The 27,500-nt window shown below is 41.9% G+C and overlaps 2 protein-coding genes across 2 annotated transcripts in view; both read right to left on the bottom strand.

The window, feature by feature from the left end:
* Positions 1–27,500, bottom strand: part of tenm3 (teneurin transmembrane protein 3) — a 171,543-nt gene that overhangs the window by 110,582 nt on the left and 33,461 nt on the right. The window contains 1 exon segment of the mRNA XM_034120952.1: positions 18,526–18,717. Coding sequence (XP_033976843.1) covers positions 18,526–18,709 — 184 coding nt within the window. The 5' untranslated portion in view covers positions 18,710–18,717.
* Positions 21,273–27,500, bottom strand: part of LOC117474899 (teneurin-3) — a 150,758-nt gene continuing 144,530 nt past the window's right edge. Inside the window, exon 7 of the mRNA XM_034120925.1 lies at positions 21,273–21,310. Within this exon, the coding sequence (XP_033976816.1) occupies positions 21,273–21,310 (38 nt within the window). The remainder of the gene's footprint in view (positions 21,311–27,500) is intronic.

Below are 27,500 nucleotides of genomic sequence, written 5' to 3' on the forward strand. Positions count from 1 at the left end.
TCTTGTTCACTGTCAATGTCAGATCTGATTGATCAAATGTATCGTGGTGATAGGAGATACATAATTGTAACTCTATCTGCTGACAAACACTTATTGCATTTTGATGTCATATTATGCAATTAAAACATAATACAAAATGTATGAAAGAGGAGCTTGTAGACGTCAGTGTTGCCTGCATGTGAACTGATATGTTTAATTTCTTTGCGGTTAACGGGCCCGGCCAGAACTGAATACTGATCAGCGATTGGCCTTCACAAAAGCCCTCTTTCTTCTCTCTAAACATATTTGTTTCAAAATTGACCTGGCTTGAACTTCTCCCTGATATTTCTTCTAGTGCTTTTTGGCTCCCTTTGCGTCCTCAGGGTGCTCTGAAGGAAATGAATGGCAGTGCTGGTATTTGATTTGCATAAAGAGCATCACGTCTCCATTTCCCAGCCCTGCTGCTTCTCATTCTCCACTGAGAGAGAGAGAGAGAGAGAGAGAGAGAGAGAGAGAGAGAGAGAGAGAGAGAGAGAGAGAGAGAGAGAGAGAGAGAGAGAGAGAGAGAGAGAGAGAGAGAGAGAGAGAGAGAAGGAGGGATCTATGCAGGAGCAGTAGGCTGGGCGAGCGAGAGCTTTTTGTTTGTGGAGGAAGTGACTCCACCCCCCCCCCCCCCCAAGTCTCCCTCACTCTCTCTCTTTCTCTCCATATGCTGTTTTGCCCGCTTAGTAATTGCTCCACTTATGAAAACCTTCAAGGCTAAATGCTTAAAGTCACACACACACTTACACACACACAAACACACACAGACAGACACTAAGGATGTTTGGATGAGTGTTCAGGCATCATTAGCACGTCTACATCTGTGTGTCATCCCTGCAATATCCAAACACCTTTTATTCACTCAGATGCTGAAAAACAGCACAAGGTACTGTTTGCCAAATAAGAACTGCGAATGAGAGGGAGGCTGGGAGATGTAACAGCTCTCGGACACAAAGCTGTGTTAGTGCGACAGAAACACATATTGTGTGTGTCAGGGACTTCCCAAAATGCTGAGTCTCTAATCGGTATGCCCTAATGCCAAATATCATAATGTGTATTATTTACCCCAACATTTTTCAAAGAATGCAGGATTTGGGTATGAAGGGTTGCAAAGCGTGTGTTTGTCCTCAGGGGTGAGGTGTGTGTGAGCAGAGTCCAACCTGACTAAGTTACCTTAAAAGGGGGGAGCATGGACCGACTGTTTTGAGTGTGTTAATGTATAAGACACACGCTTTCTATACTCAAGATAACTATTATTGTCCCAGTTTCATTAATAATCACAATTTGAAACTAGCCCAGTTTCAAATTGTGATTATTTCTTATTCTTTAATGCAAATCTATTGTATTAAAGCATTGAAAAAACTATTTACAAATCTGTGCATAATAATGAGTCAAATTGTTCAAACCAAGGGTGAGTCCATTAGAGTAGCCAGCAGGAGTACACCGGGTATTCATTATCCAAAAAAAAGGAAAGCTCTTGTGAAAGGTCGACAAGATATAAAGGAAAGCTGTCCTTTATAGGCTTCCACCTCCAAAGCCACACTCCCAAAATGATCAATATGAAGGTAAACAGCAACATGGCTACTGTAAGCTCTCACAGACGTCCAGCTAGCAGCCTGAGGAGCTCTGGTGACGCCACTGGGTGCTCAGGCAGATGGGGATGTAAAGAGTATTTCAACAAATATAACCTACACATTTCTAAACACACCCAGAAACCTTTACAGAGGAATAGGAGCCACATTGCTAGGGGTGGTGTTGTTTCACTCGCCCTGCAGTGATTGGTTGGCTGGTGAAGAGTCACCGCCTGCAGGGACAGCGCTGCCCCACCAAGTGACACCGCCCTGGGACATGGTGCCCCTCAAACAGCCGCCCCAGGCCGCTCTCCACCAATCACAGAGTCATCAGTTCAGCCTGCACGCTGACAGAGACAAGTATCAAAGCTGCCACCAAAAAGCGGTGTTGTTGTTTTTTCTGCTTGGTTAACTGGTGTTTAGAAGATGGTGTTAGCCGGACCTGCAGCTGATGTACAGTATGACATGTACACAGTCCAGTGATGTAAGCCAGCTCTGTCTTTGTAATATACAGTATAGAGACGGCATTCATGTGTCTTTAGCTGACGAACAGACATTTCTGGATTATGAATTACTCTCCAAAAAGTGGGAAGTATTTCAAAAGAGCCGACACAGCAGTTATTTTAGGATTTTCACATCAGTCATAAAAAGATGGCCGCTCAAGTTTTACATAAACTTTGCCAGAATTGCATGTTCTCTTCTCTAAATGTAATTTTTTCCAAGATCTTCCTCTAGCATCTTGCAACCTGACTCAATGTGCGACACAGCTGTCTGATCAGTTATTGAAAACATGCACATGTATGTTGGAAATTATTTTTAATCAATATCAACTGTGTATTTTGATAAACTAATGTACAAAAGGACTTCATGTGAGTTCAAAATCAATGTTCTCCTGTTTGGAAATAGAGATCAGGGAGGGATCTGTGAAAACCTCCTCAGGCTGCACATCAGAGGGAAAGGCAGACCATTCCTCACACACACATAGTGACATTCTTTCAAAACACACACAAGAGATGAGAGAGAGACAGAGTGAAGAGAAGGAGAGGCGACAGACCTGAAAGAGCTGATAAAGGAATGCAAATCAAAGAGGAGACGATGGAACTGCTGGAGTGGAAAAGAGATGAAATCATCGCTTGAGGAAAGAAGTTTCTTTCAATTGTACGAGAGGTATCATTTCCTCCACACAGCGTACTGTGAAACACTGACAGCTCCAGCGTACATAGGAAGTCAGCATTTACAATTGAACATTTCAGAATGGAATGAAATGGTTCCTCAAAATGTTTTCATGGTGTGATGCATATTAAAATAATGTCCCATTGAAGCAACATGATCATCTAATTGTGTGCTGTGTGCTCTGTAGGCAGCAGAGCCACAACCAGATGCTCCAGGGCTCCCTCACAACACACACACTGTGTTTCTATGATCCTCCTGCTCTGTGTCTCCTTCCTGGAGGCACAGCTGAGAGACTCTATGAGTCAGCATACCATAGGAACCTAGTGAGGCTGCCCAACCACATCACCTCTGACCCCAGCCCTGTCCCAAACAGTGATATGAACTGTTTCCATCAAATCAGAGATATCCCAGGATGTAATGAAGTCAGACTGAAGCATTGCTTTGTGCCCCAGTCACTCCTCATATTAAACAGCTGAATCCCAGGTCCAATGCACGTGAGAGGGTCCTGAGCATGTTCCTCTCAGTGATCGTGATGTTATGTTAAAACTCATTTCACACAACTGTATTAGGTTAGTTGAAAGCAATACAATTATGTTTAAAAAATATATATTAGGCTCAACTTTATATTATTGCTTTCAACTAAGCTAATACAGTTATGTGAAATCGGTTGACATAATACATTGAATTAAAGTCAATGTTTCAGTTGTTCAGTGTACTGCAGAAACATGTTTGTAGTAAACCCTCAGTCATGCTTTTACTGCAGAATGCACACACACACACGTACACACACAGTTCTCCATCAGTGTGATGGAGTGATGTGTGCACAGTACATTGCCATCTCAGTGGAGCAGTGAGGTGAGGTGGAGCAGTGAGGTGAGGTGGAGCAGTGAGGTGAGGTGGAGCAGTGAGGGAAGAGGTTATTTGTCAAGACAGAGCGATGACAAGCTTCATACCTCTCTGTTTGTGGAAAGGTCCTTTAAAGCCCGGTAACACACACACACACACACACACACACACACACACACACACACACACACACACACACACACACACACACACACACACACACACACACACACACACACACACACACACACACACACACACACACACACACACACACACACACACACACACACACACCCTCCCCTGAATATGTGCATCGCATTGAATGCAATATGTTAATGATTTAGCTTATTGCATGTTTATTTCTTTGTACTGCTTCTTACCTTTTAATCCTATATATCCTTTTAGTATATTTGACTTGTCTATTCATATTCATTAATTCATAAATGTTTTCTTTATTGAGTCTTCTAGCTCAAGGGTTCCACAGTAAGGAAGAACAAAATCAAGTATATAAACACAAATGAATGTGAGAAATGTTTGAAAATAAAGAACTATTGCTGAAACCAAACAAAGTGAAAGAAACACAAGACAGAAAGTCCATTAGATGTTCAGGTCAGGGTTTGTGTTAAACGCTATCCATGATGGTAGAACATGGAACACAAAGAGACAAAAGAAGACACAGAAAGAACAGGAGGTGACACAAGGAGTCAATCAAAGGTTTCAGAAGCAACTACAATGATCAGAGGAGTGCAGAGGAGGTGAAGTGAGAACAACATGAAGTGAAAGAGAGGCACACGCAGAGAGGGAGACACAAAGGGCAGGAGTGAGGGGGTTTAACGATAGAAACAAAGTGGAAGAGAGAAAAGAGAGTGGACAAGTCAAAGGCTCATATAGTGAATCAGGTCAGTAGAGGAGTTAAGACTGGAGATTTTTGAAGCATGAAAACTCATTCCACCTCTGGACTCCAGCCAGGAGAGGGGCTGGAGGGAGGCCTCCATCCCCAGCCAAGAGAGAGGACTCTGTGGGGCAGGCAGGTGGAGAACCCCCCCTCTACTCATGACCCGCACCAGGGGAAAACATAGAACACAAAACACATACAAATAAAAATGTCACTTCTTTGATGTTGAGACGGCAGGCAGACCAGAGGAGGCATTACACCTGAAATGTTTGATATGATTTGTTTAAGTTTGAAATTAACAGATTGTTTTCGGTCATTTGTTATGCTAGATACCTATTGATGAATAATGAAAGTAATTGACAACCTAATTAGGATTACTACTTTGTTGATGTTATTTATCTGACGTGTAATATATTGCTAATATTCTCAAAGAGAAAATAATCCAACACACATCAATAAAATGTTGAACGGCCTTTTGGATCCAGGGTGGATCCATGTGCATACCACCTGAGATGATGTTTCACTAACCTTCATATATTTCTATCCAGAGGTTCACAGGTAGGTGAACTAAGAACAAGATATGCCGTTAAATAATCAATACAAATACAGTATACGGTGGGTTGAGCATGGACAGGTCTAGACTGAGCTGCATGGATTCTGTCTGAGACCAACCTTTCTCCTCACTCTCACACTCTCCATGTCACGAGGCACTACACAGCGTAAATAACAGTATGTTGCTGCATCACACATGGCAACAGAAGCGACTTTAGGCCTCTGAATTCTGCACAAATTACATCTAAGCTCCCGAAATAATTAAGAGACCCCTCCACATTTTTCTTGAATCTCAATCTCAACATGTACGGCAGCCATTCCATTCCAGTGTTTGTTCCAACACAGAGAAATGTTGTCAGTAGTTTATAGAATAACATTTGACTCAAACACAAACCTATAAATAGTAAAAACCAGGGAAACGGATATTGCTGCAGCAGTCTCTGTGTGTGTGTGTGTGTGTGTGTGTGTGTGTGTGCGTGTGTGTGTGTGTGTGTGTGTGTGTGTGGTGTGTGTGTGTGTGTGTGTGTGTGTGTGTGTGTGTGTGTGTGTGTGTGTGTGTGTGTGTGTGTGTGTTGTGGTGGTGCACTTTCTCCTTAATGTGTTTTCGTGGCCGCTGCATCTGACCATACGGATCAACTTCTAAAAAGACTGAGACATAGAGAGAAAATAGAGGGGGGGAGAGAGGGGAGGGACAAGCAAAGACCCGGAGAGAGAAACAAAAAGTGACACACGTGAAGGCATTAGGTCCAGTGAAAGGAGAAGGAAGAGGGGAAGAGAGAGTGTGAAAAGAAAACATAATGGGATGCAGCAAAACGGGAGGTAAAGGGAGACGGGGACTTGTTCCTAACAACAGGTCCAACGAGACTCACAGAGAACTGGAACCATGTCAGTGGAGCATCAGCATCAGTACTTCTTGAAGAAACAAGCAACCCTCAGAGGGGATTACAAAATATGTAAGGAAAGGAGTAATTTAAAATATGTAGTAGTATTAAAGAGGCCCTATTATGCTTTGTGGGGGGTTTCCCTTTCCTGTAGTGTGTATAGTTTGTGTGGTCTGCTTACATCCCTGTGTTCCCTCCAGAGGGACTTTCTCTCCCTCACACTCCTTTGTTTACTTCCGTTTACTTGTGACATCAATATGTAACACTCATGCTTCTATTGCCTAGCGCTCCAACACATTGTACATCATAGCCTAAGGGGCGGGACATCTCTAAGCGGTTGACCAATCACAACAGAACCGGCCAGGTAACCAACCACAGCAGACTGGGCTCTGGTTTCAGACAGAAGGTGAAAAGAGGTGCTGCAGCACAGGCAGTACGAGAGAAATAAAGAGCTTTTTGAACATTAAGCATGGAGACATGTAGAGACACTACATACTGATATACACCTGAACATCAGCAGGAGAGGACTCTTTAAAGTAGAGACACTACATACTGATATACACCTGAACATCAGCAGGAGAGGACTCTTTAAAGTAGAGACACTACATACTGATATACACCTGAACATCAGCAGGAGAGGACTCTTTAAAGTAGAGACACTACACACTGATATACACCTGAACATCAGCAGGAGAGGACTCTTTAAAGTAGAGACACTACATACTGATATACACCTGAACATCAGCAGGAGAGGACTCTTTAAAGTAGAGACACTACATACTGATATACACCTGAACATCAGCAGGAGAGGACTCTTTAAAGTAGAGACACTACATACTGATATACACCTGAACATCAGCAGGAGAGTACTCTTTAAAGTAGAGACACTACATACTGATATACACCTGAACATCAGCAGGAGAGGACTCTTTAAAGTAGAGACAGTACATACTGATATACACCTGAACATCAGCAGGAGAGGACTCTTTAAAGTAGAGACACTACATACTGATATACACCTGAACATCAGCAGGAGAGGACTCTTTAAAGTAGAGACAGTACATACTGATATACACCTGAACATCAGCAGGAGAGGACTCTTTAAAGTAGAGACACTACATACTGATATACACCTGAACATCAGCAGGAGAGGACTCTTTAAAGTAGAGACACTACATACTGATATACACCTGAACATCAGCAGGAGAGTACTCTTTAAAGTAGAGACACTACATACTGATATACACCTGAACATCAGCAGGAGAGGACTCTTTAAAGTAGAGACAGTACATACTGATATACACCTGAACATCAGCAGGAGAGGACTCTTTAAAGTAGAGACACTACATACTGATATACACCTGAACATCAGCAGGAGAGGACTCTTTAAAGTAGAGACACTACATACTGATATACACCTGAACATCAGCAGGAGAGGACTCTTTAAAGTAGAGACACTACATACTGATATACACCTGAACATCAGCAGGAGAGGACTCTTTAAAGTAGAGACACTACATACTGATATACACCTGGACATCAGCAGGAGAGGACTCTTTAAAGTAGAGACACTACATACTGATATACACCTGAACATCAGGAGGAGAGGACTCTTTAAAGTAGAGATACTACATACTGATATACACCTGAACATCAGCAGGAGAGGACTCTTTAAAGTAGAGACACTACATACTGATATACACCTGAACATCAGCAGGAGAGGACTCTTTAAAGTAGAGACACTACATACTGATATACACCTGAACATCAGCAGGAGAGGACTCTTTAAAGTAGAGACACTACATACTGATATACACCTGAACATCAGCAGGAGAGGACTCTTTAAAGTAGAGACACTACATACTGATATACACCTGGACATCAGCAGGAGAGGACTCTTTAAAGTAGAGACACTACATACTGATATACACCTGAACATCAGCAGGAGAGGACTCTTTAAAGTAGAGACACTACATACTGATATACACCTGAACATCAGCAGGAGAGGACTCTTTAAAGTAAAGACACTACATACTGATATACACCTGAACATCAGCAGGAGAGGACTCTTTAAAGTAGAGACACTACTTACTGATATACACCTGAACATCAGCAGGAGAGGACTCTTTAAAGTAGAGACACTACATACTGATATACACCTGAACATCAGCAGGAGAGGACTCTTTAAAGTAGAGACACTACATACTGATATACACCTGAACATCAGCAGGAGAGGACTCTTTAAAGTAGAGACACTACTTACTGATATACACCTGAACATCAGCAGGAGAGTACTCTTTAAAGTAGAGACACTACATACTGATATACACCTGAACATCAGCAGGAGAGGACTCTTTAAAGTAGAGACACTACATACTGATATACACCTGAACATCAGCAGGAGAGGACTCTTTAAAGTAGAGACACTACAAACTGATATACACCTGAACATCAGCAGGAGAGGACTCTTTAAAGTAGAGACACTACATACTGATATACACCTGAACATCAGCAGGAGAGTACTCTTTAAAGTAGAGACACTACATACTGATATACACCTGAACATCAGCAGGAGAGGACTCTTTAAAGTAGAGACACTACATACTGATATACATCTGAACATCAGCAGGAGAGGACTCTTTAAAGTAGAGACACTACATACTGATATACACCTGAACATCAGCAGGAGAGGACTCTTTAAAGTAGAGACACTACATACTGATATACACCTGAACATCAGCGTAATATGTGCTCACAGTTGGCCACAGAGGACAGGCTCTCTTCACATAGAGAGAGCCACAAATGCAATTTTTAAGATGGATTCAGATACTACAGTTTTTAAGAAGTACATTTCCTGCAACTAAGATAACAGATTGAATTTGGTCTGTGATACTTTGATATAAACAACAAAGACAATGCTATAAACTAACTGTGTGACCTTTATGGTATCTAAAGGATACATCCTTGTTATACAAAGTACACTGTCCAACTACAGGTAAATCCTATCAGGTACTTCAATGCAACGGTGATGCGGCTAACTACCAATAAAACCAAACTGCCAATAAAGATGATGTGGTTGGAAATGGAGAAGCAAAAGGTCAAGGGGCTTACAGTATGTGACGAAAGCAGAGGAGTGATAGAGCATGCGATGGAGGAAGGTTTCCATAGGTATTTCCTCTCCTTGGGTGATTTGCACTTCCTCTTTCCTTCCATCCAACATTGGCTCGATCCTCTCTCTCCCTCCACATGTTCCCATCACCCCCCTGTACTCCTGCCACCCTCCTTATCTGACCGCCTCTTACTTTCATATCCTCTCCTCCACTCTGTTATTTAGTGGAGGCAGCTGCAGCCTTTACAGAGCCTCTCATCAGTCCTCCACATTTCTCCCTCCTTATTGTGGCACCAGTGCTCTGACCCCTCATCCACCCTCCCTTCCCTCTCTGTCTTGCTCGCCCTCATTCTCTCATTCATTTTCTCCTGCCAAGTCGGCTCTCGTGCCCTCTCTCTCCCCCTCTCTCCCTCTCTCCCCCTCGATCCGTTTTTTACTCTCCAGCTCTGGCCAAGTCATTAATATGGAAGACTGGGTTCCTCTAAGCCACAAGGTCTTCCTTTGCCTTTTCAATTTTTCTCTTTCATCTTTATCCTTTTTGTCGTCACAGCCACCATTATTTCTCAACGTACGTCCAACACTTTGTTTTCACATTTCCATCACTTTCCCTTTTTTTGCTCTCACAACAATCTTGAAATCACATTTGCTTTATTGACTTATCAGAGGAAACAGAAATAGAAAGAGTCTCAATAATAAACTCAGTTGCTGTTTTTCATAAGAGTGATGCTTAAAAAGAGGGTGAGGGAATCAAAGGTGTTTCTCCCATGGGACCGGGTCCCCACAAGAGAGACTTCTCCACCGTGTCTTCAGCTTCTGATAAGAAACCTCTTCAGTCCAGACAGTCGTCTTCACAAAGGTGAGAGCTTTGGTCATTTGAAGACACAACAGAGGACTACAGTCCTTACAGAAGTAATTGTGATGTTGTATTGCCAACACAAATATTTGAAGGAGGTTGTGGTGGAGGGGTGGTTGCATATCACCTGAATGCACTGGAGACTGAAGTCACTGTTGTTCATCTTATTTAAATATTGATCCGGATCCTACCCTTACCCTAACAAAATAGTTACAGTGGCATGCATGTACAGTACTAACAACATGACCATATAGGTGGAGGTGGAACACCTGTTTCGCTTGTACCTTAAATACAGAAAAAGCAGCACTGACAATGGTCTTGCTAGTTAGAATCTCTATGGTTTATTTCACTTTCTGTAAGTTGCTGTGGACAAAAGCGTCAGCTAAATGCAATGTCATGTGATGTAGTGTAATGTGGAGGACCAGGAGTACTCATAGGAAAGGTCTGGTTCATGTGGGTCATTTTGATGAATGGAGAAAGCTGTCAAGATATAGAAAGCTGCATTTGAAGCCATCGCATTCACTTTGTGAATAACACAATTATTCTAAGTACAATTACTCTCAGCTCTACTTCCATCTCAGGTCAGGTATTTATGTTCAAAGAGCACTATATCAAGGAGCTTTCACTGTGTGAGCAGCATGGTCTTTACTGGCTGTATTGTCTCTTGTCGCTCTGCTTCCATCAGATGTGTGTTTCCTCACAGAGAACCGGTTCCCATGCAGAGCCAGGGAACAGGGAACCTTTTTTTATATGTCTAGGCTATCTGACGTAGGGATTGGTGTAATCCATTCTCCCTAATTGCATAGAGAACAAAAACATTTGAAATATGTGAAAATTACATAATTATTCCCATCCATTTATTCTGGCTCAGATATGGCATTTTTAACTGACACATGCAGTGTGTGGACGGTTAGGGTTCCAGTAGAGCCGGCTGAGACTCTGTGTGTATGTACACTCTCTTAGGCTCTTTGCCTATTCAGCAGATGTGTGTGGATTGGCGTCCTTGGGCCCAGTCTGTGGTTATAACCCACTAATCCACACAGTGGAGGCAAAGCCAACTAACCCTGGAGTTAGGTATTTATATATGGTATGATATATGAAAGAGCGTTGAAACAATAAAGAAGGTGCATCTGGAAAATACATCAGGAATGCAAGAGGGAGGTTAATAAGAGTAACATTATCTCCATTTGTATTTGATTGCTTAGCAGTTCTGTTTATTTTGCCTCCCTATACTTTAGACATGCTGTAGCAGATGTTAGCGTCGTTACAAATGTTAAACACACTTTGCTGTAAGGACACCCTTTTCTCTGCGTCATTAATTCCTTATGGAGGGTAGTACATGTCTTTTATAAAGTCGTATTGGCCTGCTCATATTATATACGTTTCAAACAGTAGACAATTACTGGGATGTGTTGTACAGTATAAACTCTTTCTTTATCATAAAACATACAGTACCTGTTGACATACTTCACGCCCTTATCCTGCTCTGAGATCAGCTCTTACAGTATAGGCACAATCACCTAACCAAGGACTACACTGAAAACAATGAGGGCTGAATCCCAAATAAAGAACTTGAACTGAAAAATAAACTCATAACATATCTGTAATAGCTACATTGGTCCATGGGGCAAAACCTTTTCACAAAGAATCCTCTCAAATTGTGACAGGGCTACGTTTTCTTCACCTTTTCATGTCCATGAAAACAAAACCATGGTGGAGCCCACACACACACACACACACACACACACACACACACACACAACACACACACACACACACACACACACACACACCACACACACACACACACACACACACACACACACACACACACACACACACACACACACACACACACACACACACACACACTCCCTTCCTTCCACTCCTCTCTGTCTGCCCTGTCTCTATGTCTGCTTGCATGGAGTCGGCTACAGCATTTTGATTTGCTTAAGTGACTCCATTCTGCAATCAGCCTCAGACGTGAGCCGTGTGTGTGTGTGTGTGTGTGTGTGTGTGTGTGTGTGTGTGTGTGTGTGTGTGTGTGTGTGTGCGTGTGTGTGTGTGTTTGAGGCTTAAATACCAGCCACCAGACTGAGGTTCATTAGACTGATCAATCATTGACTCTCCTCTCGTTGTCTCTTGTCTTTCAGTTTTCTTTCAGATATCTTCTGTGCAGTTTGACCCCACTCTATCCTCTATCCACATCTCATTGATTCTTCTCATGTCACAGAAGACCCTTCCTTTTTTCCCTTCCATCCATCTATCGCCTTCATTGATTAGGTCTGGTGTTGGGGAGAAATATGTTTCTATCTGTCTCTCCCCCTTCCTCCTCCCTCTCATTCAATGGTTCATTGATTGGTTCTGGTGTTAAGGAGAATTGCCTACTTGGTCCCAAAGTAAAAAGCACTAAGTGTTATCCGTGTTTCCCTCCCCGCCTCGGTCTGACCTCCCTTTTGCTTTCAGTATAGACGCTGTCAATAAGCCTTGGCGTCTTCCCCCCGCTGAAAAGAAACTTGTCTGTTTTCTGTTCCTTTTCCGCTCCCAGCTGATAGCTTTGGCGTCTGAGAGGCATGGAGAGGCGGGTGGAGGGGGGGCTTTGGCGTCTTTTGGCTCCCGGGGAGAGTTTAGGAGTGGCGAGCTACCGTCTTTGTTCATTTGTGTTCAAACTAAAGACACTGCCAGGTTAAAACACTTTACAGAGTTAATACTGGCTTTTCATTGAAAAACAGATCCAGTGTCGTTAGTCTGACTATTAACAGTATTTCCAATATAATGTATCTATATAGCATCCCTTATCTACACTAAAGGTTAACCTGCAATGATCTGATGGGACATAGTTAGGTAGTTGTTTTGTGGATTGTAGATGTTACTGTATAATTCATGAACCCTTTCTACGTCTAAATGTTAGTAAGAAATACTTGAAATAATATTGCTTCTAAAGCTTCACAAAGCTTGTCAGTGGTTTTCGATTTACATATCTCCCTTCTGTCTTGTGACGGAAAACTGAACATGATCATAATTATTGTTTTGAGGATTATATGTGTTTTTGATAAAAAAAATAGTCTACTGTAAAATGGTATGGTAAACACAGGTGGAAGAAGTGCTAAGATCTTTAATTGAAGTAACAGTAACAATACCCCAATGTAGAAATACTCTGTTAAAGGGTAAAGGTCTGGCATTCATTATGTTACTTAAGTAAAATTACAAAAGTATTAGCATCAAGATATACTTAAAGTGCCAAAAATAAAAAGTACTTATTATGAAGAATGGCCATTTCAGAAAAACATACAGTACGCATATAGCTGGATTCCTTCATTTTAATTTAGCTGGTAATAACTTGATATGACTTTATATACTGTCAGGTATCTTAAACCATAATGGTATGTGATAATTCAGTAGAGGATTTCATTTTGGAATGAACATTATGTGTCTTCTGAGTTCCCATACTGATGGTTGATAAACAAATACACAGATTCTCCTCATGAGAGACGGACTGGCATTACAATCATGTCTTATAAAGGGATCCAGCAGCACCAGACCCATGTGACTGCTTCTCTGGTGCCTAACCTCCAGAGATCATCGTCACCACATCATTTCACTGGTTGGTTCATCATGCACCTTGGATTTGCTCAGTCAAAGAGAATGCAGTATTTATCCTCCAGACCAACGCATTGGTGCAGAGAATACAGGAGGAGGCCTGAGGCACAGTGAGAACACAACATGTCAGAGTCCCCCCCCCCCGTGATACACTGTGAGGGGGGGACAGGACAAAGAGAGGGCTCATCCTGACTTATACACCAACAACTGAAAGTTCTATAGGCGTGTGTGTGTGTGTGTGTGTGTGTGTGTGTGTGTGTGTGTGTGTGTGTGTGTGTGTGTGTGTGTGTGTGTGTGTGTGTGTGTGTGTGTGTGTGTGTGTGTGGCCTAGCATTACTATACTTGTGGGGACCTAAATCTGTTTACACAGTCACGTGTGGGGACTCGCCTACCTTATGGGGACAAAATGGAGGTCCTCATGAGGGGAATCATTAATTTTAGGGTGAAGACTTGGTTAGGTTAGGGTTAGGGTAAGGGTCAGAGTAAGGGTTAGGGTTAGGCATGTGTTGGTTATGGTTAAGGTTAGGATAAGATTCCAGGAAATGTATGTAAGTCAATGTAATGTCCCCTGAAGTGATGTATACATGGTATGTGTGTGTGTGTGTGTGTGTGTGTGTGTGTGTGTGTGTGTGTGTGTGTGTGATACACATCCCAGCTCAGACTCTCCTGTTGTCAGGCAGCATGGAGACATCCAGAGACAGACACACACCTCATTGTGTGATCTTAAGCTTTAACAGCAGCTTCTGTGTGTAACTATGGTTCTCAGCTCCTCCAGTGGTAAATGCAGAATACATCTCTCACATCCAGTTTATGATTTCATAAAACGTCACAAACAAACGTTGACATATTTTAGTAAATAATGAATGAAATCAATTACATTTCCCCAATGCATTCACTATTGGACAGTACTATTGGTTTAATGCATCTTTGCTGAAATAGTGCTGATGATATCCTTATATAAACTAAGTGACTTAAAGTACTTCTCTGGGGATATCACCAAGTGCATTGTCTCAGCCAATAGGAACAACCAAACACACATGTATTTATTTTAATCAATGAATATAGTTATACTTAGAATTGGATACACGCATGTGTTTTAAGATACCATGAATAAGGTTAGTATACTAATAATTGCCCAGTGTGCTCACTCAGTAATTTCTGGATCATTTGCATTTCGGCAGTTACTCATTTAAACATAAAACACTGTTATAATCCAGTAATTATTTTTAATCTATTTTTTTATGGATGTTGTTAATTTATCCTTGCTTGTTTTCCCTGCTTCAGGTTTAAAATATAACAGGGAACGGATTAGATGTGTCCGTTGAGCCGCTGGGAGGCTTTTAATGTGAAACACCTGGTCCTCTTTCTTTCTGAGGGAAAGCTAAATAGGGGCCATTATTAGAGGTTTATGATCAACTAAGTCTCCTATCAGCTATAAATACATAAACACCAGCTGTCCCAGTGTGAATGGGCCTGATGGGGAATATCTCCATGGGTTTGATGTTGTGTAGATTCTTCTCTGAAACCTTTTTTATTTAGAATACAGCTCTGTTTCTGATGATTCACACATCAATATCTCTCCCAGTGAAGATGTAGAGTAAGGTCTGGATTATCACTCCTTCATTATCACCAGTGGCGGAAAGTAACTGAGTACATTTACTCAAGTATTGTATTTTCATTTAATGCTGCTTCATACTTATACTCTGCTTAATTTCAGAGGATAATATTGTTCTTTTTACTCTACTCCATGTATTGCTGATACGGTAAAGTGCAGTACTGTACTACTAATCAGTGTTGGGCAAGTTACTTCCAAAATGTAATACAGTACATATTACTTATTACTGTATTTTTTAAGTAATAAATTACATTACAATATTACTGTCTCTGAAATGTAATGAGTTACACTACTTTTATATTACTTTTGAGTTACTTTACCAAAATAACCGCAAAAGAATGGCTAGATATTTTAAATGCTAAAATGTAGTTTAGTGCAGCTCATTATACATCCAGTGAAGGGCGATGTGGTATAGCATAACAACTGTCCTTAAGGCTACTAACAACTTTTATTACACGGCTTGGTCAGGGTTCGAGTTATAAACTGAGCTCTATGTTATTTTTTAAAACTAACGCGTGCACGCACGCACGCACGCACGCACGCACGCACGCACGCACGCACGCACGCACGCACCCGCACGCACACACACACACACACACACACACACACACACACACACACACACACACACACAGCAGCCCTCTACTTGCTACAAACTTAAATATGAAAAGGTTCAACTACGCACACACACATCATCTCGGCTCGCGCAGCACGCTGACAGGCATAGATTGCGCAATAATGCATTGCGCACCTTGGAGGTGCAGCGCAGGCATATTGTCATTCAAGAGATGCGTAGTTCTTTTGGAAAACATGTTTTTCTTTAGGCTGATTCGCGTCGTGATCTTGATGAGCCTGAAGGGTAAACACCAGGCTCACTAATCTAGCCGCACAATTTTTCTCTGGTGTCGGAATGTCTCGCGATGTTAGTGAATTCTTAAAAAACAAAACACCATTTAATTTCGGGTTAAAATGTGATGTATCTGCGTTACTGAGAATTGTAATGGGTAGTATATTACCCACATTTCATTATTAATGCGTTACATTACTGCGTTACAGCAACAAGTAATACATTACTGTAACTCCCAACACTGCTACTAATCTACACATAATGTATTGTTCCACAGTGACAAACTACAATACTGAAATGTACTTTCAGGTATAAAAACAGGAGAATCAAATAACCACACTAATATAATTCTGCAACAAGTACCTTGACTGTTGTTACCTGAAGTACATTTTGCTGATAATACTTCTCTACTTTAAAGTAGTGAAATGGGTCATTTTCCAGAATGAATAGTTTTACTTTTTGTACTTTTACTTAAGGAACATTTTGAAATAAGGACTTTTACTTGTAATGGAGTACTTTAGGACTATAGTATTTGTTCTTTTAAGTAAAAGATATGAGTACACTGGTTCTCACACTGTAACCCTGCTCAGCTTCATGCTCATGTAAACAAGGAGTTAACACAAGTGGTCTCTGCATCTGATTCTACTTGTTTATGTGCAGGAAAATCCAAGCTAAAGGCCCCTTAGCTTCAGTGCACCACTTCCCACAGAATCACTGGTGCAAAGAGAACTGGAGGAAAGCATGCAGAGTGATACGAGCCAATAAAGAAAAAAGCATGTCTAAAAAGTGCAGGAAGTGGTGAGAGTGATATTTTAGATGTTTGGCTGAGCGTGGGCTGGTTCGGTCAGGCTGGGACTGCTTTGGGAACCAGGACCACACGCAGCTGCACTCCCTTTTAGCCATTCCAAGACCCTCTTTCAGAGCTGTTTCTGATTATGTTTAGAGGGCAATGTATATATGAGGAGAAGTCTGTCTGTCTCTCTATTTCCATCACTCCATGTGGCTGTCTTTCTTTTTCTCACTCTCCTTCCTTGGAAATCTCCTCCCTCCTTATTTCTTCCTTCAATGCCCCCTCTCCTGATCTAGTCTGACTCTAATTGTGGTTGTCTTCTAAGTTCCTTTCTTCAAACCATCAAAGTCTGTTTCCTATCAACCTCCTGACTATGAGAGGACTGATACAGGGTCATTGGCCAGCCAACATGACTCTGCATCTGGTGCTTGTCAACCACCACAGGCAACAGGTCTCAGATCAGCACTCTGATTAGAACCAAACTCAGCCCCTGTGGTCGTGTGGTTCAAACAGCCAGACTAAGGTTTCATCCTCAACGTTTGCCATGTGCAGAGCGGCCAGCAGCAGCCTGTGGAATCTGCTCTCATGGCTGGACAGTGATCACAAAGGACAGCTGTCTAACTTTAAGTGTCCACTGTTAACATGAGGATGAAGAATGTGGTCTTCACACTTTAGAAGGTACTGACCAAACAAAGTAGCCTGACTGGTGTCATTGATCTGAATAATATAAGTTGTAATGAACTTCAATTACCAATCCAGAATATTGATCCAGCCCAAAGTCCATATTGATCTGTGGACTTTCTAGCTTCAACTATGGATTGTTTCCAGGTCCTGAAAAATGGTGTTTGGCCTCTTCAGTTCAGGAGAGTCCTGTCAATGGTATTCAACACATGTCTGAATGAGGACTTGTTCAATCTTAGCGGCTGAGTCTGTTTGCAGGACTCAATGTGCCACTTCCTTAACAGCTGTTTTATTTCAAAACGTTCAAAATGCCTCGCATAACTTTTTCCAGACCCTATTTCTGTATGAACTGGAATAGTAAAAGTCAAACAATCTTTATTTACCTTCTTTCATTCACAGATTGCTGACTCCCACATTTAAATAATCTATTAAGTGATTTCATCTGTCAGTATGTCTCTAACAGCAGGTCACATTTGTGGGTGTTGTGTGAAGGAACACAGAAGCAGACATGGAAGGAGGGTAGAGTTGGAAACAAATAGGCTGGGAGAAACTGTGATGGAGAAGAAGAAACTGTCTGATTCCCACCAACACATTGACAGCACACTGGAGGTCCTCTGAGGTCCTCTGCAATGGTATGAGCCATCTCAACATGTATCATAAGCAAGCTACATGAAAAACAACTACAGCTTATATATGGTGGAGTCTGCAACAGACAGCAGTCACAAAGGAAGTGAGGGAGAAGAGTGCAGTGAAGGTTGGAATGACCTCAATTGACCTATATGATGTTGTGATGTTTCCATCTCACAGCATATGAATAACCTACCATCTCAGTGCAGAGCATTCTCCTCTTGACAACACGCCCAGAGACAGAATCAGCTCATATGAGCAGGTCACTTTAACACTCAGAGCAGGTGAGGCTGCTGGGTGGTTAGATTGAGACATACAGGTTCCAAAAGGGCAAAGGGGGGGGGGGGGGGGGGAGTGAGGACGGATGTGATTGTGAAAACAAATGATGTGATTCAGATGACCAGAAGGAGTGAAGTGTTCTATAAGAAGGTTTCTAATGAATCAAAGTAAAGTCCCTTTACCATGGGTTACAGGTAAATACAATCTGGCTGCATACTCCTCTTCTTCTCCTTCCTCCTCCTCTTCCTCCTCCTCTTCCTCTGAGTCTGGCTCAGCCACGCCCCCTAACAACAGGTTGTCATGAGGATTGGCTGATTGTGGATGTGATGGGTCAATGACAGATGATGGACAGGAGGGGGAGGGCATTGGAGAACCTATGGAAGAACACAACCAAAACAATAAATGAAAAAGGTATGATGAATTTGAATAATGGATGAAAGTAACAACAGCAGCAGCAAGTCAAATCCAAATGAGTGAGCGATGGAGGATGATGATGTCTGCTGATGGTGGGATTCACACAGAGCTTGAAGAAGTACTCGTCTTTGACTTAAGTCAAAGAAGCAATGCTACGGTGTAAACATACTCTGTTACAAGTCAAAGTCCTGCATTCAAAACTCCACTCAAGTAAAAGTACAAAAGTATTGGTATCAAAATATACTTTGCAGTATGGCCTTTATCGGATTTTAAAATATAACAATTTGTATTATAAATGTGAATGCATTAATGACAATGTTGCCCTTGGTGAACAACTAATTGTTGTAAAGATTATCTGAGTTTTCAGTTCCAATAATAAGTCCTGTTCTATCGCCATGGAGGCTGATGCTGAAACTCCAGTCGGTCCAGTCGTATTCTGGTTCTATTTTTTTCAAAATGGTACTTAAGTACAGTACTTGTGTAACTCAGTTACTTTCCATCACTGGATTTATAATGGTTTAGGGAGGAGACTGTAAGAGCTACAGCTGCTGAAGGAAGAACTCCTGGTGGAATTGCCAAATACAAAAATAGTCACATAAAGAACAGGCTCCCTCCAAGTTACACACACACACACACACACACACACACACACACACACACACACACACACACACACACACACACACACACACACACACACACACACACACACACACACACACACACACACACACACACACACACACACACACACACACCACACACACACACACACACACACACACACACACACACACCCCCCATCACTCCTTATCCCTCTGAAAGTTTGATGAAATTCCACATCACATCTTCTTTATCACTGACTTGTGATTGAGAGAACTAGGTCCAAGTTTCTGAAACTGTGTGAGGCTTTGCGTGTGTGTGTGTTGTGTGTGTGTGTGTGTGTGTGTGTGTGTGTGTGTGTGTGTGTGTGTGTGTGTGTGTGTGAGCGAGAGAGACCACACTAACAAACAGAGTGTGCAATATCCAATGTGTATTGATTGGGTAACCTTGGCATTTAGTGTCTCCTACATGTGAAATGGCCCTGCTCTCTGCTTGCCTGTGTGCATGTTTGTGTTTAGGAGTCTCTGTGTGTGTTTAGCCCAGACAGATAACGCTCCCCAGCCTGCTTTCCATACAAATAAGCTGGGCCAAAATAATGTAATTAGTTGTTGAAATACAGCATTTCATTAGCGGCACTTGCCATGGTGGCTGGCTTTGTAGATAAAAATATGTTATGTCCCTTTTTAAATCTCTTGATCTCTCACATTTGCAAGCAAGGAGGGATACATTGAAATACAAAATCAATGTTGGTTATTTGCAGGAAAAGAAGTGCAATCTTGTTTGGCCTAGCCTGTATGGAGATGCTGAGTAGGAACACGCAACTCTGGCCCCTCTCTCTCTAAAGCACAGTATAAATATGTTGTTTTGTTATTAAAAGGGATAATAACACACTCTACATCTAATGTTTTCACATGCACAAGTTGAGAAATACACTCAGTAAAGACTTAAAAACACACAAGTTAGTGTTGTGCCTTGCAGCAGTCTCATGTATGCTGAATGTGTGGAGGGTTTGGCAGTTTCAGGCTGGATGAACAGCAGCTTTATGCAAACACATCCAAAATAACATGGCACAATTCTCTGTTTAATGGAAAATCCCATGAATGTAGAATGTTTAATTAAATAGTCAACCCCCACTATCTCCCCCAGAGTGATGTCGTGGATTAAATAAGAAGAAAAAAGACAAAGCCTGGTGCTGTTTGCTGGGAAACAGGAACAACACAGGATTATTGCTACATGTGGGCAATATCCAAGAGCAGCCCCGCTCCACTGGTCTGAGAGCAGACTCTGGGCACATTCCAGCAGCAAGGGCTGTGTGTGGACTCCTCTACCTGAGACAGTTCATTCAGGTAAGAACATTTATATTCACTGTGTCCAACTTGATCAAAATGCTTGATTTCTATGGGCATTTTTAATATTATACGAGACATTTGGCTTTTATAAACACATACTGGCCCCTTTAAGAGAAACAGGCATTGCTGGCTTTGTTCTGCACAGGGGATTGGTTCACAAAAGCCAAACATATATATCTCACGGATATCATCAGGAAGAAAATAAACACATTGGTGTCATGATTGGAGGCCCTTTTTCTTTTTCTCATTACCAACAGATGGCTCTGAGCTGACCAACACAAGACTGAACATATTGGGATGTTTGGGAAGCGGTGATATATCAGACACAACAACGCCTGCTCCTCAGGGTGAGCTCATCCTTTCTTTCATATATTATGTCAATGTATTTCATATTTAAGGTATTTCCACATTTAAGGTACATTATTAACAATTTATTTATCAAAACTAATAGCAGATTACAGTGAAGTGCTTCTCTGCCTTAGAGAAAAACGATTACTATGTGACATGGTCAAAAACAAAAGGAAGAAAAGGCATGTGTTGGCCATGAGCTCGCTCACTGAGGTTCAGCTCTCAGAGGGCTCCGCCAGGGCAGCGTCTCCCCCTGCGCCAAGGGAACAGGAACAGGATCTCAGTTTTCACATAACCATATAGCACATAAAACAATTACTGTGTGTGTGTGTGTGTGTGTGTGTGTGTGTGTGTGTGTGTGTGTGTGTGTGTGTGTGTGTGTCAGAGAGGAGGTAATACATCCATAATGTTCTGGTTTCTCCGACAAAGAGTGGCAGTGTTTGTTGTGCCAAAGGGTTTGGACTCAGATCCAAGTTATTCTGCTCTCAGTAGTCCAATACTGCCCAAAGGACACACAGGCATGCACACACACAAACACTGATGCAAATACACATTCATAGGGATGCGTTCCTACATACATACTGACCGCATTTCAAGCAAACACATTTACACACACAAACACACACGGCTCTAGCGCTGTATTCAAACAGTTATAACAACGAGTATCTTGAGAAAAAAAGGACCAACTATTTGGTACCTCTAAAAGCAAACTGTACAACATGAACAAACACGCTCCTTATGTGTGTACGTCATTTCAGTCAGATCCAGGTACATGTACGCACGCACGCACGCACGCACGCACGCACGCACGCACGCACGCACGCACGCACGCACGCACACACACACACACACACACACACACACACACACACACACACGCTCTGATAATATTGTGTCTCTGTCTCCAACAGAAGCCTAACTCTATCACACATGCAAGCAATATCTTGTGTTCTTTAATACTGTAAATCCTGCACAACCCTTTGAACATGTTGCACATTTCTGCTACACATTACCTCCTTTTAAATCTGCACAGCTCTCCACGTTGAATATAGTATTTGTCCTATTGTATAACTTTACTGTTCTTCTTACAATAGTCTTTAAAATAGCTTTTATAAAAGTCCTATATGTTGCTCGGGAAGAATACTCTTGCTTAAAACGTTGTTGTTCTGGCTCAAGACAATATTCTTTCAGGGCTCTGATCAATGGAGTGAAAAATGACTTTGCAATGAAGCCCACAGCCTGCCACATGGCTCGGAGCCTCCTGGCGCCGGGGGGGGGCGAGGAGTCGCTTCATTCATCATGAGGGGATAACCGGAGGAACAACTTGGAAGTGTTCTGCTGTCTGAAACTGAAGCCACCAAGACTCTAGAAATAAAATGACATCTTTGTAGCTCATCATCTGTTTTTTTAACACTCAAACAATGGACATATTATAATTGAGTCATATTGAAGTTGATGGGAAAGTGCTGGAAACAGTTGATTATCTTGTATCCCACAGGTCTATGTTAAAAAATCAGTGCACCTCAGACTTGGAAGTGAGGAGAAGATTGGCCATTGCAACAGCTCAGCTTGGAAAACTAAATAAGATATGGAGTGGTAAGAACATTTCCCCTATCATACAAATAATGGTGCATTCAATTATTACATCTACTACGGATGCAACACCTGGACATACCAGAGAGATATTGGAATGTAAACTCTTGTAACATCAGGTTTTGTTTCTGGAGTAGACAGTTTACAGAAGCTTGTGATCTTTTCTTTTCCTCAGAGTGAATTATGTGACCGGAACAGTCTCTCAGTCCAGACCAGAGAACAGTTGGAAGCCAAGAAAGTCCATCCTATTTCAAACCATAAGAACCAAACAAACACATCAAGCTGTGAGCAGAGCATCACTATCACACGTCCACAATGTTCCCTCTGTGGCTGCTTTATTTTATCATTATCTCATCATCTTGTCAAATATTAGCTTCTGTGGATAAAGAAAGTTAAATATAGTGTGCAAACAAAACGCCACTGCAGCCTTTCTGGTGTTTTTAAAGAAGTGCTGTAGACATTTGTCTAGCTGTAGCAACGTCTGCTTCATGTCGTCACAATGAAAACATCTGCAGAGCTTTTTAACCCGTAGCCTTGTCACGCAAAACAAGTGCAACCTTAGATCCCAGCCTTGTAGAGAAAGAGAGTAAGAGTGTGAGTGAGTGTGTGTGTGTGTGTGTGTATGTGTGTTTGTGTGTGTGTGTGTTTCTGTTTTGAACACCTGCCCTCCTCATTCCTCATCCCTGCTTGGCTTAGTTATGGCAGACACACACACACACGCACACACACACACGCACACGCACGCACGCACACACACACGCACGCACACGCACACGCACACACCACACACACACACACACACAGATCTGCTTGCTGTAGAGCTGAGGCTCTCTCTTAATCTCTCCTCCTGTTCTCCTGAACTCTCGTCCACCCGGTCACCACCGGCTGTGCAGAAGGTGTGTTCTACTTTTCTAAAGTTTCCCTGGATAAATCAATAAGAGCTGCATGCTAGAATGCAAATTATTAACATTTTAAGCTCTAAATCTTGTCAGTTACTGAATTTGAAACATTCCATGGATAAATGAAGGACAAAAGGAGGAGGAGGAGAAGAAGAACTCCTTTAATGTAAGGATACACTTTACTAAAAAGAGTGATACAGACAAAGATCATTCTCCTGTTCTGTAGCAACCAGTCAGTATGGAGGACAGTGATGGTGATCAAAAGCAGAAGCACAACAATCCCTTCCCCCCCGCTAACATCTCTGACAGGAATCATTAGAAACTCATTTCTTGGAGAGTATTGGATTGCAAAACTGAGGCTGTTGCAGAAATCAAACAGTTCCTGTCTGCCTGGCTGTCTGTGAGCCTGTCTGTCTGCCTGTCTGTCTGTGAGCCTGTCTGTCTGTATGTGAGCCTGTCTGTCTGCCTGTCTGTCTGTGAGCATGTCTGTCTGTATGTGAGCCTGTCTGTCTGTCTGTCTGTCTGTGAGCCTGTCTGTATGTCTGTCTGTCTGTCTGCCTGTGAGCATGTATGTCTGTCTGTCTGTCTCTCTGCCTGCCTGTCTGTGAGCATGTCTGTCTGTCTGCCTGTCTGTCTGTGAGCATGTCTGTCTGTATGTGAGCCTGTCTGTCTGTCTGTGAGCCTGTCTGTATGTCTGTCTGTCTGTCTGCCTGTGAGCATGTATGTCTGTCTGTCTGTCTGTCTGCCTGCCTGTCTGTGAGCATGTCTGTCTGTCTGTCTGTCTGTATATGTGTCTGTCTGTCTGTCTGTCTGTCTGCCTGTGAGCCTGTCTGTGAGCATGTCTGTCTGTCTGTCTGTCTGTCTGTCTGTATGTATGTATGTATGTCTGTCTGTATGTATGTATGTCTGTATGTCTGTCTGTATGTCTGTGAGTCTGTCAGTGAGCCTGTCTGTGAGCATGTATGTGAGCCTGTCAGTGAGCCTGTCTGTGAGCCTGTCTGTGAGCCTGTCTGTGAGCATGTATGTGAGCCTGTCTGTGAGCATGCCTGTGAGCATGCCTGTCTGTCTGTCTGTATGTATGTATGTCTGTATGTCTGTCTGTATGTCTGTGAGTCTGTCAGTGAGCCTGTCTGTGAGCATGTCTGTGAGCCTGTCAGTGAGCCTGTCTGTGAGCCTGTCAGTGAGCCTGTCTGTGAGCATGTCTGTGAGCCTGTCAGTGAGCCTGTCTGTGAGCCTGTCTGTGAGCATGTCTGTCTGTCTGTCTGTCTGTCTGCCTGCCTGTGAGCCTGTCTGTCTGTCTGTGTGTGTGTGTGTGTGTGTGTGTGTGTGTGTGTGTGTGTGTGTGTGTGTGTGTGTGTGTGTGTGTGTGTGTCTGTGTGTCTGTCTGTCTGTCTGCCTGCCTGTGAGCCTGTCTGTCTGTCTGTCTCTGTGTGTGTGTGTTTGTGTGTGTGTGTGTGTGTGTGTGTGTGTGTGTGTGTGTGTGTGTGTGTGTGTGTGTGTGTGTGTGTGTGTGTGTGTCGGTGTGTCTGTGTGTCTGTGTGTCTGTCTGTCTGTCTGTCTGTCTGTCTGTCTGTGAACCTGTCTGTCTGAGTGAGAACTTGTTTATTAAATGGACTAAACTGACTTTACTAATATAGTGTTTAATTTATATATATATATATATATATTTATTTATATAACATGTATATATTCACTGTTTGAGTGTTTTGGTTATCTTCTACAGCTCATATGTATATCTTTATTGTATTTCTATTTGTATCTATCATCCAAGTGCAATGACGTATCTACTGTATGCTGCTGTGACGGAAACATTTCCCAAATTGGGATCAATAAATGATATCTGATCTTATTTGTCAATACATATATATTGGATCCTTGCTAGTTTGCTCTTGCACCTTTAATGCAAATCACACAGACACAGACACATATGCAGATACTGGTATTCTGTTGGCTCAAGTCATTTCTTAGAGCAGAGAAAACAACAAATACAAATAAAAACATTGTTGTTGTTGTGATACTAGAGAGTGAAGCAGAGATAAAGTCTGGAAGGCTTCAGTCAGCAGACAGAATATCTCTGGATGTAGTGCTTGTGTCAAATGGTGTGCTTATGTTGACACACCTTCTGTTGCATATTGCCCTGCAGAACATATCTGGTTTAATGAGCCATATGTCTGATTGGGACCATTTTCCCTGACTCCTTGTATTCACATTTACAAGCCATGCGTCTACAGGCGTGGACCATTGCAAAACACATTATTGTGATGCACAGTAATTCCCCACCAGAAATCAATCACTGAAATAAAAAAGAAGCAGCCTCTGGGCTTCTCCTCGCAGTTACTACGGCTACGTGCAGAGACTGTGGAGAAGCTCTGCACAAAAAAGAAACATTTTCCAGGTCTTGCTTCAGCAGCAGACTTTGCTCTGCCGTGTAGACAAAAGATGACCTGAGTTGTTTGAGTTACTCACTATCATAGTGATGAGACAAAACTCAAATAAAATATGTATTTTTGTATGGGCACCCTGTTGATGGCAGTCTGCATTTTGTTCTTATTTGTATCTGTCAGACATCAGTAATCTGCCATAGCTCAATGTACCTGTTCTGCACTCAAACATAGAATCATTAAGATTTCACACATTCATTTGGTGATACCTGAGGGTACATTTGAAAACAAAAAGACTAGTGTATTTCACCTACTCATCTCTACATTTTATATCACACATACTGTGTAAATGAGGGGGCAGAAAACATGCCTTGTTCGCTATTCTGTCAAATGCACACAAAAAAGGCAGCTAGTGTATCTCTGTTCAAGGAAAGGAAAGACAACTGTGGGTTGAGAGTATTCATCCCATCGTCTTGTTTTCATTTGAACAACTATTGTCTTCCACATCACGTGTACTGCGTCCATGCACTGTTTCCTGTGTGGGTACACACTGTTATACTGCTCAGCAGAGAACTAGCTGGAGTTACAGGAAGCAAACGCAATGAGGAAAGTTCACTACACATTGTATAAGATTGGTTTTTGATATGATGAACTTAAGGATAATATTAAAAACAAATAATTCAAATGAATACATTTAGCCAAAGAAACAGAGAATATACTGTGAGAAGTGACAACCTGCCGTTTCTCTATCTATCAATCTGTGTTTTAGTCAGAGGCGGGAAGTAACTAAGTACATTTACTCAAGTATTGTTCTTATGTACAATTTTGAGGTACTGTATATTTTTGTATTTTGATTAAATGCTACTTTATACTTCTACTCCACTACATTTAGACGGGAAATAACGTAATTTTACTTGATCAAAATGCATCTCTCAAAAGTCACGAAAGAGTCAAATTATTAAAATATTTGACAAAAAGTAAATCAGTAATTTGTTTGTCTCCAGCAGTAAAATGCTACTTGATGCAACAATATGAACTAGACATGTCACATATATAACTATATGTACACACATAAAGGCCATTTCTCTGCACACATATATCTCTTTTACATTTAGCTGATAATACTTTTGTACTTTTACTTAAGTAGGAATTTGAATGCAGGACTTTTACTTTTAATTTTGACAATAATGCATTGGTACTTTCACTCAAGTAGAGCATCTGAATACTTCTTCCATCGCTGGAATGGAAAATATGTCCTGTAGATATTTGATCACACCAGAATGTTTTCTGAGTTATTACCACCAACCCAACAGAATATTCTAAGGGGCGGAGCTTCATGCAGGATCTGTAATGTGAACAGGGAGGTCCGATTCTCCAAATCATAATAAAAACATTCACACAAACAGCACTGTGTGCAGAGTGATCAGCTGAACATGAGTTTGTGAGGGGGGGGACCAACTCTGTCATGTTAACCAACATCATTTAGGACAGGGAGGATGTGAATGTAGTTCATTGCAACTGCATGGCTAAAAAGCGTATGTGTGTGTGTGTGTGGTGTGTGTGTGTAGCA

This window comes from Trematomus bernacchii, unplaced genomic scaffold (assembly GCF_902827165.1).
Source record: "Trematomus bernacchii unplaced genomic scaffold, fTreBer1.1, whole genome shotgun sequence".
Classification (NCBI taxonomy): domain Eukaryota; kingdom Metazoa; phylum Chordata; class Actinopteri; order Perciformes; family Nototheniidae; genus Trematomus; species Trematomus bernacchii.